At 38.2% G+C, this 13,707-nt stretch overlaps 1 protein-coding gene across 12 annotated transcripts in view; it reads right to left on the reverse strand.

The window, feature by feature from the left end:
• Positions 1-13,707, reverse strand: part of KATNIP (katanin interacting protein) — a 72,338-nt gene that overhangs the window by 10,890 nt on the left and 47,741 nt on the right. For all 12 annotated transcript variants that reach the window (XR_014698304.1, XR_014698305.1, XM_084537051.1 and 9 more), the window contains 5 exons: positions 10,718-10,895; positions 8,443-8,608; positions 3,760-3,917; positions 3,430-3,494; positions 1,536-1,646 (listed from right to left, as the gene is read on the reverse strand). Coding sequence is in view for 10 of the 12 variants with exons in the window: in XM_084537051.1 (XP_084393177.1) it covers positions 1,536-1,646; positions 3,430-3,494; positions 3,760-3,917; positions 8,443-8,608; positions 10,718-10,895 (678 nt within the window). In the remaining 2 variants the exon portion in view is untranslated. The remainder of the gene's footprint in view (positions 1-1,535; positions 1,647-3,429; positions 3,495-3,759; positions 3,918-8,442; positions 8,609-10,717; positions 10,896-13,707) is intronic.

Raw genomic sequence — 13,707 nt, forward strand, 5'->3', positions numbered from 1 at the left:
CACAGCATTCACGTTTTTATCAGTTTTAGTTGGTTAAGATACACTGCTTTTACAATGTGATTGAACAACATCAGTTCTATATGGAGGTATACACTTCCAGCTCTTTAAGATTCATAGAACCAGAGAATGGTTTGGGTTGGAAGGGACCTTTAATGATCATCTAGATACAACCACACTGCCATAGGCAGGAACACCTCCGCCCAAGTCCAGGCTCCACAAATCCCATCCAGCCTGCCCTTGGGCACTGCCAGGGATAGAGCTTCTCTGGACCAGCCAGTATCTAGCCACCCTCATGGTAAAGGATTTTTTCCCCAATATCTATTCTAAATCTTCCCCCTTTTAGTTCAAAACTATTGCTTCCTGTCCTATCACTACACACCCTGGTCTCTCCTCATCTTCCTTGTATGCCCCATCTAAGTATTGGAAGACTGCTGTAAGGTCTCCCTGGAGCATTCTCTTCTCCAGGCTGAACAACCCCATCTCTCTCAGTCTCTCTTTATCTTTACAGGAGAGGAGCTCCAGCCCTCTGATCATCCTTGTGGCCTCTGCAGGACTAGCTCTACCAGCTCCCTGTATCTTGTGCTGGGGCCTCAGAGCTGAACGTAGGGCTCCAGGTGGGGTCTCATGAAAGGACAGTGGATGGGTTGAATCCCCTCCCTTGCCCTGCTGGCCACCGTACTTTTGATGTGGCCCAGGATACGGGTGGCTTTCTGGGTTGCAAGTGCACGTTGCCAGATCATATCAAGTTTTTTCATCTACCACTACCCCCACATCTTTCTCTGCAGGGCAGCTTTCTACCCATTCATCACCCAGTCTGTACTGATGTTTGGGATTGCCTTGACCCAGGTGCAGAACCTTGCACTTGGCCTTGTTGAACTTCACGAGGTTTGTACAGGCCCACCTCTCAAGCCTGTCAGGGTCCCTCTAGTGGTCAGCTGCACCACTCAACTTCATGTCATCCACAAACTTGCTGAGGGTGCACTCAATCCCACTATCCATGTTGAAGACATTAAACAGTACCAGTCCCAGTACGGAATGCTTAGGGACACCACTCCACCTGGACAATGACATGTTGACCACTACTCTTTGGATGTGGCCATCCAGTCAATTCTGTATCCACCAAACAGTCCATCCATCAAATCCATAGCTCTACAATTTAGAGACAAGGATGTTGTGTAGGACCATATCAAAGGCTTTGTACAAGTCCAGGTAGATAACATCAGTTGCTCTCCCCTTGTCCACCAATGGTGTCACTCTGTTGTAGAAAGCCACCAAGGCAGTCAGGCATGATTTGCCCTTTGTAAAGCCATGCTAGCTGTCTCCAATCACCTCCCTGTCTTCCATATACCTTAACATGGTTTCTAGGTCTACCTGCTCCATAAGCTTACCAGCTACAGAGGTGAGGCCAAATTTAGTTGATATAGAGTGCTGAAGTGCAACTCTTCAGTGGCCCTGATTGCTATGAATCTTTCAGATGTGTCCTTCATTCCATCTATTGGTTACCCATGGAACACTGAATCAAATTCAAAGGATACTATTTTCAGTCAGTAAGATTTGGTCTCCATGTTCATTGAACAGCTCCAGTCCATTCAAACCGATGTAGTATGGATCACCCCAAGTTGTCAGAAGCTGAAACTGAAAAACAACTGAAAAGCAAAGAGCTATTAAGGAAAATTTTGATGCTGATACTTTTTCCTAATGGAACATTTATCTTGCACTTTCAAAAATGACTGTGCAACACATATCTCCAATGTTAGACATTCTCATCTGCAGTGTATGAGATGCTTCTGATACTACAAGGACTGTTTAGCCAAATACCAAAGTAGGCTACATATTTGTATCACAGATTCACAGCTCTGCAAGCCTGAATACTTTGGATGCTGTCACCTTATCTCAGTGTAAAGAAGTTGAACAGATGCAAGTTTTGCCATGCTTTTTGGCACCAAGTTTGGATGGCAGCTGCTTGCCAATTCTCTTTACAACTGGAGATACAGTCTGACAGATTAGTCAGGTCTCTTTGACACCACAGAATTCGCATTTCCTATTCAAATCCAAAAATTTCTGTTTGAAATGAAGAAAAGCTTTTAGGAAAAAAATCACAATTCATCCTTGTTTCCTGCAGTGGCCAATACCTAATGCTTTCATAAGAAACATTATTAGACAGATATTGTAGAGTATGCAGCCATCAAGAATTTCTTTTTAGTCTATAAAGAGGGAAGAGTGTTTTTTTTTTAATACTCTCAATACACATTACAACAATCCTTACTCTTCTTAATGTCTATAGAAGTCCAATCATTCATGATCCTTCCTCTTTGAAGTGACATCTTATAGCAACAAGTTCCATTATATCTAGTTATAATATGGGTGAAAAAATGTATTGTTCACTCCAGACTTTGTCTTAAACCCCTGTGAATAAACTGTATTATTCTCAGAGAAAAAGTCTGTCATTTCTAATACTGATACTACACAAAAATGAAAATCTGCAGTTGGAACAACTACATAAAAGTCTATCTACTTACATTCACATATGCTCATGTATGTTCTTCTGAAGAACTAATGATTTTTTATTATTGTTATTTTTATTTTATCATTATTTATTTTTAAGTGTGTGACCTTCCTCATTATATATTGCAACTTATTAACACCACAGCTCTTATCTGGAGGCTTGATTGCCTTTCTACATTTTCTGAATACACCTTTGCTTGGTTTTGAATTGCATGAGTGACAACTGGCCAGCAAATATGCCCATTCATTGAATGGCAGAAAATGTAATAGGTATGTGCTGTCCATTTCTCTAGTGGAGAACCTATTTTTCTCTTTCCTCTACCCAGCCACTGATTTTCATGAAACTGTCAGGAACTTAGTCTTGCTGAGACCTCAGTGTCTCTAAACATGGTTAGAATAGCCTAATGGATTTAAAAGGCCTGTCAAGTAGATGGATGGCATGACAGGAAGTAGTATCACAAAAGTCTGTACTTATTTAAGAAAGCTCAATGTTTCTGGCTTTTTAAACTTAACAAAAATGGGAAAAATATTACACAGTTCTGATAAACACAGCCTTAACAAAGATGTAAAATAAGACAAATTCCAAGAAATAGCAATGAGAACATTCAAAGATACGCCAAAAATACAGACTACTTTTAGTGTTGACAGGCTGGCAGGATACTGTGCTTATGAACCTCTAGCTCGGGAGGATTCCAAAAGGCAGGAAAAAAAGCTACTGGAGCATTTTACTACAGGTGACACATTCTTATATTCTGTTTCATTTATTTACTCTTAATTCATACCTTTCTCATCATATTCTTGGTATCTCAGTCATTTCTTAAAGCACCAGAAACTGTTGGATTCAAAACTGTCAGGATTCATTACAATGTTATACAGAACACTTCGGAGTTGCGTACCAAATGAGAAAATGACAGAGAAGGATACAACCACATGGCATTAATGGTGCTTCATAGTCCATACTAGCTTGTTCCATTCTCTTTGAACCAGTCCTGCCAAAATGACCAAGGCAAAATAGTTTGTATGTACATTCTTGGGTTATTCGGAAAAGAACAGAGCAAACCCAAGAAATTAAGTCAAAACACACACACACCCCTCTGCCCCCCAGATTATGTAATATAATGTATTTTATTGAGATTAGAGAACATTATATTTTCATCTAGATGCTACAGATTTGCTTCAAAATAAAAATACATATAAATATTGAACAGTTAAGAGAAACTACGTGGTGCAGATAATAAAAATATCCTACTTTACCTCTTTTGTACCCTATTAATCAGCTGGGGCTGCAGATAGTCAAGGAAGAGAATTTCTTGGGCGAAGTCAAAGTGGCAGTTGCCTGGTCCCTTGCGGATAAGAAAGCCCTCTGGTGGGGAGATGCTGTGACCATCCAGCGTTACATGGACTACCTTAGCCTTGTTTAAAAAAACATAAAAAACATAACATAAATCCAATGCACTAGCACTCACTTCTGAGGCTGAAATAATAGTTTCAGTAATTTTGATGTATTTATTCCGTTCTTCTGTAGTATCACATCCTTTAGCCTAAACCAGAAGACACCAGTTGCAACCTATAGTGTGCAATCCAAAGCATCACAGGTGACACTGAACTGTTGAGATTGATGGGGATGGCAGAGGTTGGGGATGAGGGAAGAAGAAAAAGATTGGAAGAGCTCCTCAATTACTGCTCCCCCCCCTAGAGCTCAGCAAACTGAAGCTTTATGAGCTGCAGCAGTACACCCATCAGACTGGACAGACTCAGCTTTCAAGACAGCACGTGTCATCTGGGGAGATGGTTAGTTATTTGTTGTGCAGCTGAATGCAATGCTAGCTCAGGCCTGACTGCTCAACCCTGGCTGAAGCTAGCCTTTAAGAAATCATGTAACTTGATGATCTCTTGGGAGCAGACACACATTCAGGTCTCGATTCTGTTTACAGAAAAGCTGTATTTCACCAGTTCTATTTATCTGTGTGGCAGGTGGGATTTGGACTTCTCCAGGATCATGCAAACTGATGTACCAAGCAGTGCTGTATGTAACCCAAGGACAAATGAATAAAGAAGAAGTACCTGTATCAGGCAAAACAGATTGAGCCACGTCCACATCACAGATGTATGCGTGCCTGATACAATCTCTGAAGATTAAACTAAATAATTCAGGCATGCTTAATAAGAAGATGAGGGAGTCCTGGCCCCTTCACCCTCCCCCAGCAGCACCATCTGGTGCTGTATGCACCATCCCAGACACATAACGATTCGGTCATGCAGCAACAATTATCACTGCATCTTGCCTTGCAGTATGTTAAATGTAACCTAATGATAATCACAAGCAGCATTCATTGCACTTAGTCTATCACTAATTACTGCTTAAGGAAGGAATAATACCTGGAAAAACATAACAAGATGGCCTTATAACTGTCACTACGATTACAGCTTGCTGATTAATGGACTGAATGAGAATGGATTCATTTAGTTAGCAAAAGACAATTTAGTCTATCTCTAGATTTTACACTGACTGATGTCTATATGATAATTTGAGGCTAATTTAATTTTGTATGGAAATATTTAATTTTCATCACCTGTTATTAGGGCTTATATTAAAATACATATGCAGTATTTATAGACACTTAAAATGGGAATTTTAGCTTTCTGAGAAGAGCTTAACATTAAGGATTTTCTGCAAAGCCCATATACTATCAGTTTCCTGATATTCATAACGGTTTGCATATCTTTACCATTTGTAAACTGTTTTTATTCAATTATGATTTCATTAAGTTGTACATGTAATAACCCAGAAGTAAAGCTTAAGATATTTATTTTTTTTTTTACATAAATATTTATTGATTTGAAAACTTAACATACTGTACTGGACTAAATGAGGTAATCATTTCACTTTCAAAGAGCACAAAGATAAATTAAGAGGGAAAGTTTGTATAAGTAGGGGGGAAATAACTATTTCTGGCTTCATCTTTAATAAGCTTGGGAGCAAAAAAGGAGATACACTTTTTGTATATGACATGATACTGCATGCTACTTTCCAGATGAATCAGGCTGCCAGGCTAGGAAGAAGCAAAGAATCCACTGAAATACACTTTAGTTTAAGAAACACATATTGAATGGGAAGTCTAGAGACTCAGAGATGAAATCTTACCTATTACACCACAGCTGCTTATATTTATGTGCCCTTTAGAGCCCTCATTTCTAAGTAATTTTCATCATCTGAGAAGGCTCTCAACCATCACACACAGCATTTTACAAATCGCATAACAAAGCTTTCACAAGGTAATTTTTCATAGAGCTGGAAATAGCATACAAGCCTTCATTTTGACAGTTCACTGCCATTACCCTCTCATACTAAAGCTGTGAATAGAATCCACCAGTCTACAGCTGCCTAGAAAATCATTATATTTCACATCCTGTTTCCTAGAAGAACAGCAATACTTCAGAAAACAAATGTCATGTTGCCCTGGGTTTGCAGTTCAAAGCCTCTTTGCTGCAGGGCCCAGCAGATATCCTGCACCTTCAGTTTTCCAAATAACTTGTCTCATTCATCCTTTTGCCGAACTGGAGGTAAAAACGCCTCATTTAAATTGTACCCGGTAACTGCTATGGGACTTACAGGTGTGCCACTCACAAACATGCTTTATTGGATCCACCTCTTTTGTCAATCTAGCAAATAAACTGTAAAAACAAACAGACAAACAAACACACACAACACCTTCTTTCCTTCCTTCCTTCCTGTCTTGGTTTGGTCTCCAAAAAACAAATTCCCCATTAGATCTTAGGGATCTGTTTTTGTTGTTGTTGTTGTTGTTTGTTTGTTTGTTTGTTTTCCTCCTTTAATAACTGAGACACACACAAAAAGTAGATTTGATTGGAAAATTCATGTTCAAACTTTTCTTCCCTGCTCTGCCTTGGAGAAACTTGGGCTCACAATACTAGAGAAAAACATTCCACAACACCATTTACAGACAGTTCTTCAGATTGCAATACACATAAAGAATCACAGAAAAATTTTAATTCAAATAGAGTTCTGTGTAGTCTCCAGTCACAACTCTTGCTCAGAGCAGAGCGGCCAGCAAAACTAAATTGGGTTATTCTGCCTTTTGTTGGAGTTTTGAAAGCCTCCACCAACAAGGTCTCACCCTGTCACTGCATACTGTCCCAGTGCTGTACCATTCTCATGGGGAAGAGTCCTTTCTTTATGCTCAATCATACAAATTAAGTCATGGATTTTACTAAAAGAACTATATGTTACAAAGGTGTATGTTTACATGGTAAGCTCAGCATGCTCCTGAACCCTACCATGTGTCAAGCATGTTGGGTTAATGCAATGTATTTAAAACAATCACTTGTCAAATGTTAAAATTTCTGTATCAGTTGTGGCTAGAATGAAAGATGTCACACTCAGGACCCTGCGAGTCTTTGGACAGTCTTTGGCACTCTACAACACCTCATGCTTATGTTAAAAGATGCCAGGGCTCAGTTACAGAGAGCGAACACCTCCTCCTTATGTGATTGTCCATATGAAAGAAATTCCTGGAAGGTAAATTTACGTAGAAAAGTAGTTCTCCAATATTTGCTACTATCTTGTGCAATCTTATTAAGGACCCATGCCTCCAACTTCAATTCTAAAAATTTTTCCAGAGCTCTGCTGATTTTTTTTTGTTTTTGTTTTGTCGTCTTCTCTCTAGTTTTATACACACCAACATTTTTCTCCTTATGTGACTGAATTTGGAAGTCAAGAACACACCAGTTAGATGTGAATGGGAAGATCTGGAGACACGGATTCACAAACTGCGCAGTGAACAGCAACAAATTCTTCACTTTCATTGCAACAGCATATGTGTCTTCTGAGAAAAAGCAGGGAAATGAGTTACAGCCAAACTCAGAATGAGAGCTAGATATAACACCAACTCCAACAGATGTTATTTGATAGTCAGCTCCAAGAGTTCAGGATAAAAACAAAATTAAAGCAAGTAATTCAGAAAAAGAAGTGAGGAGGTATGTTATACAATTTTAGCTAAACTACATTAGCCAAACTGCTGGAAGATGGCAGCTTTCCCAAACAAATGTTAAGAGTTCTAGAGACTCACTTCTTGAAAAAGGTAGCATTGATTAATTGGGCTTAAAACAATCCACGTATGACAGCCAAGTATAACTCTGCTATCCCCAGCTGTTTTCCATTCAACTGCCTGGTAACTACATAGGTTTAGTGAACCATAAACTCTATGTTAGTATATACTTAAAAACTGAAAGCAAATTTGAAAATTGCATGGCATGGCCACAGAGACAGAGCGTTGGGTTTCATGATGCAAGTATAAAGAAGTTTCATTACATTCCTTGTTTTAAAAAGGCACACCAAATTCTCTATTTAACATTTTACTAAACATTACTAGTTAACTAAATAGCTATACAGCTTTTATAATTGATGTACTAAATGATAACTTTTAAAATGACAGACTTAAAAACAGCAGAGAGCATGAAAACACTAAATAACACCACTGTCAGAGACAACAAGAAGTTTATACGCAGATACTGCTTTCTTTAACTTATCCAAACAGGATTTCTGTTGACGTGCTCACTGTTCTACCACCCTTTTATTGCAGGAAATGAAGAATCATATGGTAGGCCTAAATACTGGCTAGTGAGAGGATATCACTTCAAGATCATGTATCTTGAAAATAATATGTGCTACTATGCGTCTCTTAGAAAAATCATCTGTGAAGTTTTCTTTAAACTGTCTCTCTCTTTTTTTTTTTCTCCAGTATTTGCTGTTTGTGGAGACAAAAATGCATTATACCTGCCACAAAACTCAGACTCAGACAATCTAGAAAGATTTATGGCATTCCATTAAGGCAGCTATATTCATTTATCACAGTACCAATTTTCCAATGCACTGCTGTATATTTTTGCTGGCAGTGCTCCTTTTCTTTTACTTACCCCTCTATAGGTATCCTCTGGAGATTTATTATAGTTCCAAAAGCGAAGCCCTGCAATATTTTCAATTTTATAAAAATGGATTGTGAGCAGATGATTTTCTCCAAAAGAGAAGGGAATGAGCCACATATGGTCATCCTCAGCTGTGATATTAGTCCCATCTATTAACCTACGAGGAGAAAAATCCATTAGCGGCAGAAAGGAAAAGCCTGCTTTACTCATGAAAACAAGTGTTTTACTAGGTCTTTTTGTGATTTCCACTTACAGATTCCAGGGCTTTATTATGCCTATATCTATGAAATTAAAGAAGCATAATAATAATAAAAAAAAGTAATACATAATTATTGAATTGAAGGCCGGGGTGGTAGGGAGGCAGAAGAAAAAAATAAAAACATTTCATTTAGTTGAGTCTGTTGAGGAATAACAGACAAATCCTTATTTTTCCCTGTGCAAACAGGTAGAGAAAAGCTAATTTGGTCTCTCTGTACCGAAATGACTGAAGGCAAAGCCCTAAGGCCCAGATGTTATATAACTTACTAACACAGAACTGTGCCTAGCTTAGCATACCTGGCAGTCTGCAGTGTGTTACTGTGTGCAACTATATAATGCAACTATACTGAATCTGAGCTGAATGGCTGATGGATATAGCTCAGAGAAGCAGCAGTCTGTTCACATCTTTCATCATGCTCACAGTTAAGCATATTCCTACTTCGTTTTTAATAAATAAATAAATAATTCTACCAAAGTGACAGTGTTGTCTCATAATAGCACAGGTGTTAGGCTGACTAGATAAATTTCATTCCATTATTTCCTCATCTTGGAATTCCAACTTCCACCACAAACTATGGCATACAAAGAGTGCAAAGGAGAACATGAATTAATTGACCCAGTGTAATTACTTTTGTACACTGCCCTATGTATCTACTCTATTTAAAAGTGTAATAAATAAGTGGGTACCAGACTTGGCAGTTCCTCACAGGAACAGGTATGTGTAAGGACTCTTTTCACAGAGAAACTGAACCAACGAAAAAGATGTAAAACTTGGGTTGGTCCTAAATAGTACACAGGACTTACTTGAAATTTTGTAGTTGAAGAGCACTGAAGCCTACTCAAACTCAACATACTTTGCAGAAATATCAAAAGGAAAAAATAAAGCCCCTATTTCTTGTGCTAAAGAAGCCTCTTAAGTAAAAATGGAGTCTGACAAAAAAAAAAAAAGAAAAGAAAAAATGAAATCCTTATACACAGCAGACAGAATATTAAGGGATATCATGCTGGAAGCATAGAACAAATCTATCTCACTAAGCAAGACATTAGAAAGAGGGAGGACTTGAAAAAATGGAAGCCAGCCTAGCTTAGTGGCAGATAAAGAAAGTATTACAAGCCATCTTTCAACAAAAGTCATGATCAAACAAACTAAATCAACAGGATCATAAACTCTGGAAGGGTAAATGTATATTCACAGGCTAAGAAAGGTTATGAAGGCTAGCACGCAAAAGGTACCATAAATAAAATTCCTCAAATACATCAGAGGCAGAAAGCCTGCCAGAAACTCTAGGATCAACAGATGACCAAGCTGTAAAAAAAAAAAAAAAAAACCATCCAGAGGTGATAAGATACCTAAGGAAAAGCTAAATTAATTCTTTGTATCTGGGTCCATCATAGTGGAGTCTGGATAGTACCTCCAGAACCTCTTCATTATAAGGGATCTCACGGGAAGATTTCTTAGATCTTTAAACCTATGGAAAAGATTTTTGTACATTTCATAATTTGAGAAAGTTTATTTGCCAATGAATAAAACTTCATTGGAGTTAAATGAAAGCTGCAGTATTAAAAATTAGTATCTACTCCTGCAATTCCCTAATCCAACCTCACCCTTCACTAACTTGACGTTTTTCCTCATAATTATTCAGAAATCCTGCAAAAATATTACTGCATATGCATAGACAAATGCCATAGAAGGCACATATTTCTGCCTGGAATGTCCTTAGCAGTGATACCAATCAGGCACGTTACCTTTTCCTAACTCAAATATTGTCTTTTGGAAACACCTCATTAATTTTTCTGCAACAAACCGTTCCTGGGAAGCTCATGAAATCCAAGAATCAGTAATGAGGGTATGAAAATCATGTTGGTATTTACATGTGTTAACCTAACAAAAGTTCATATAGTTCTGTCATTTTATCCAATTTGATGTAAAGTGCATTTAAAATTGATAAACTCTAAAACTGTTGATTGATAAGAATATTGAACAGACTCCACCTCTTTCACTACTTACTTTTCTAATGTTCTGGAATCTCCTGTATACTCTGGAAGATCATTCAAGTCTTGGGGTGAAGCAGAAATCTGTTCTGTACTTATTTTTAATGCTTGACCATTCTTTCCTATCACTTCAAGTCCAGTCAGCCCAAGGTAATGAGAATCTCCCCAGTTCATGGTAAAATTCAGTTGCAGGCCTATATAAAAATATACATACGATATACACACATACATAATTACTAGTATGAAGTAAGGCGCAAAGACTCCAAAACTGAATAATCAGTGTGAACTGGAAGACACTTTCACTAGTACAGAGCAGTCAAAGACACCAAAAACATGAACATGAAAGATCTGATAGATTTCTTAAAAGCAAAGATAACAGGAAAGCTGGACTGCACAAAGACTTGAAAGTACAAATGTTTTCCAAAACAGAGCACCAATGCAAAATTGCTACTTACAAGTCCTGATCCTCATAAAAAAAAAAAAAAAAGAACACCCCCACACTTAAAACACTATTGGATCAGATGATCTTGAATGTCTTTTCCAATCTTAATGATTCTGTGATTCATACCGTGGGTTAATACAGAGTAATTCACGATAATACAGGTAAGAGCACTGCAGTGTTTATGTAGGCTGTCAGGAGGAGAAAGGCTTCTTTCTCTATTATCTCTCCAACTAGCCAGCAACCCAGCAATTTGCTTTGGGTTGGGTTTGCCACTGCCACTAGTGGCACTAGGGGATCCATTCACTCTCCACATTGTAATCCACTAATGCATTCTAAATTCAACTGCTCACAGCCTGGCACAAATGACTGCTGATAGTCTGCATCTGAGCACATTTCATTCAACGATCAGGCTCAATTACCATCAGCTAGTCACATAACCTCACAGTTTTCTTTATTTAGGACAGTGTGGCAGATATTACTGCAACACCATCAATGCCACATTGATGCCTGCCTACTTGTCAACAGCTTGAATCCAAGCCATGAATCCTACCATGTATTATCCAACCAAATACCATTTTCTATCACACGATTTCTAATGAACTAAATAATTTTTCTATAAAGAAGCATGTGTGCAAGCCCCAAGAATTAGCAGTACACGTATTTTGTTTAAAGAATTTTATATGCTGTATTTGGATACTTCTTGGTCTACATGCCTACCTCCACATAATAGCATAGTAACTACTGTAAATCAGTGTTAGACCTTTAGTGGGCAACTGACATCTGGGTCACTTGTAACTATACAGCTCCTGGTCAAGCATGTTATCAAGTGTCTCATTACTCAGACTGTAGAGTGACAGTTATTCAATAATACATTTAAACTGTGACATGACAGATTGAGATTATGCAGAAACACAGAAGACCTACCAATCTATTGCCTTTTACCTTCCAGGTGACTATATAGACTCATCTAAATCCAGTCTCTCATAAATACTACATCTCTTAGAGAATACCAACTCATAGTTAACCCAAATAAGACAGGTGGTTTACTAATGTGTTTAACATACCATCTTCATGTTAGAACTCAAGTAATCAGCCACCAGCTGGAGTTTGTACCAGTGATCATCATACTCTGCGCTTGGCAGTCTGGCTACTTTTCCACCCCATCCACCTTATTCCCATCCATTCCATTCATCTTTTACCAATTTGGCTACAAGGAGTATATGAGAGACTGTTAAAGGTCTAGCTAAACTGAAGATATATAATATTCACTCAGCATTCACAGCTCTTCTCTCATCTCCATAGCCAGTCATCTCCTTACAGAAGTCTAGCAGGTTGGTCAGGCACAATTTCCCCTTGATTTCATGACTGGCAGCAGGATGAAAGAGATAATGACCTACAAAAGGTCATTAAAATCCTCAATCCTACAAAAATCCTCAGTGACTCCACACACAATTTGCAACCAGGAGTCCCACATGAAAAGGGCAGTGGTGATTCTAGATTTTCTACAATTCCCAGTCATTTCCCCAAGTGAGAAGTAGAAGGACTCTTATTTCAGGTCTAAAGCCCCACGCCACAGCATAAGGGGAAGAAGGAGCAATATACACAGGCAAGACATGGTATGTTGAAATCACTGGGAATCCCATAAACACAAGTGTTAGTTTACAGTCTGGTTCATTGTTTTTTTGTTTTTGTTTTTTGCTTTTATGCAAGGTCATTTATAAAGTCTCTTGTAGCAATTAATGGCAATTTTTTGCTGTGCAACACACTAAACTGGAGGTCTTCTGTGTTTGGTAAGACGTAGGAAACCTCCCTTATTTGCAGCTGGCTTCTGCTCCAGCATTTTCCCTGCAAGAACTCAGTGGAAATCAGAACCTCTTTCTTGGGTAGAGATAAGCTACTCCAATCAACTTCTTAACAACATCTTGTCCATATGAGAGACTCCATCTACTGATCTCTGAATCACACCCTCACTATCTTTTTCATTGACTTTGAGAAATGGGACAAGAGAAAGGCATCTAAAGTTCACAGATATGAGCCGATCATAGATGTTCATATACAAAGTTTATAGATGTAGATCATACATATAGACCATAGATATGTAGCTGAATAACAGTATTGTGAGTATTTTCAGAGAGCACATCACAGTTTGCTAAAGGCTTTATGCCAGGCCCGAGAACCCAATTTCTCCTGTGCTGGTCAAAGGACCAGGAAATTATACTTCTAGGCCATTCAGAGGTTCACTGGAAAATAATTTAAAGGCCAGAAAGATTTGCTTTTGTACAGGATAAACAGATAAGGTACTTTCAGTAGGGATGTAACATTCTCGTCTAGTTTTAACTGTAGGCTTTCTATTGTGAATCTGATCTGAGAAATTCAGTCAGTCTAAATAAATATGGGGGATTGGAATAGAATTACTTGGTAATGGACACAGCTATCACAAATCCCATTCAAGGACTACGCAAATGGCTAGTGTTATTTTTGAGATTAAATGCCAGCTGTCACAATATAATGTTCTAAAATCCACAGTAAAAGAAAGCTTCTGTCTTAAATATTCAATTACTCTT

This window comes from Aythya ferina (genome assembly GCF_964211825.1).
Source record: "Aythya ferina genome assembly, chromosome: 15".
Taxonomy (NCBI): domain Eukaryota; kingdom Metazoa; phylum Chordata; class Aves; order Anseriformes; family Anatidae; genus Aythya; species Aythya ferina.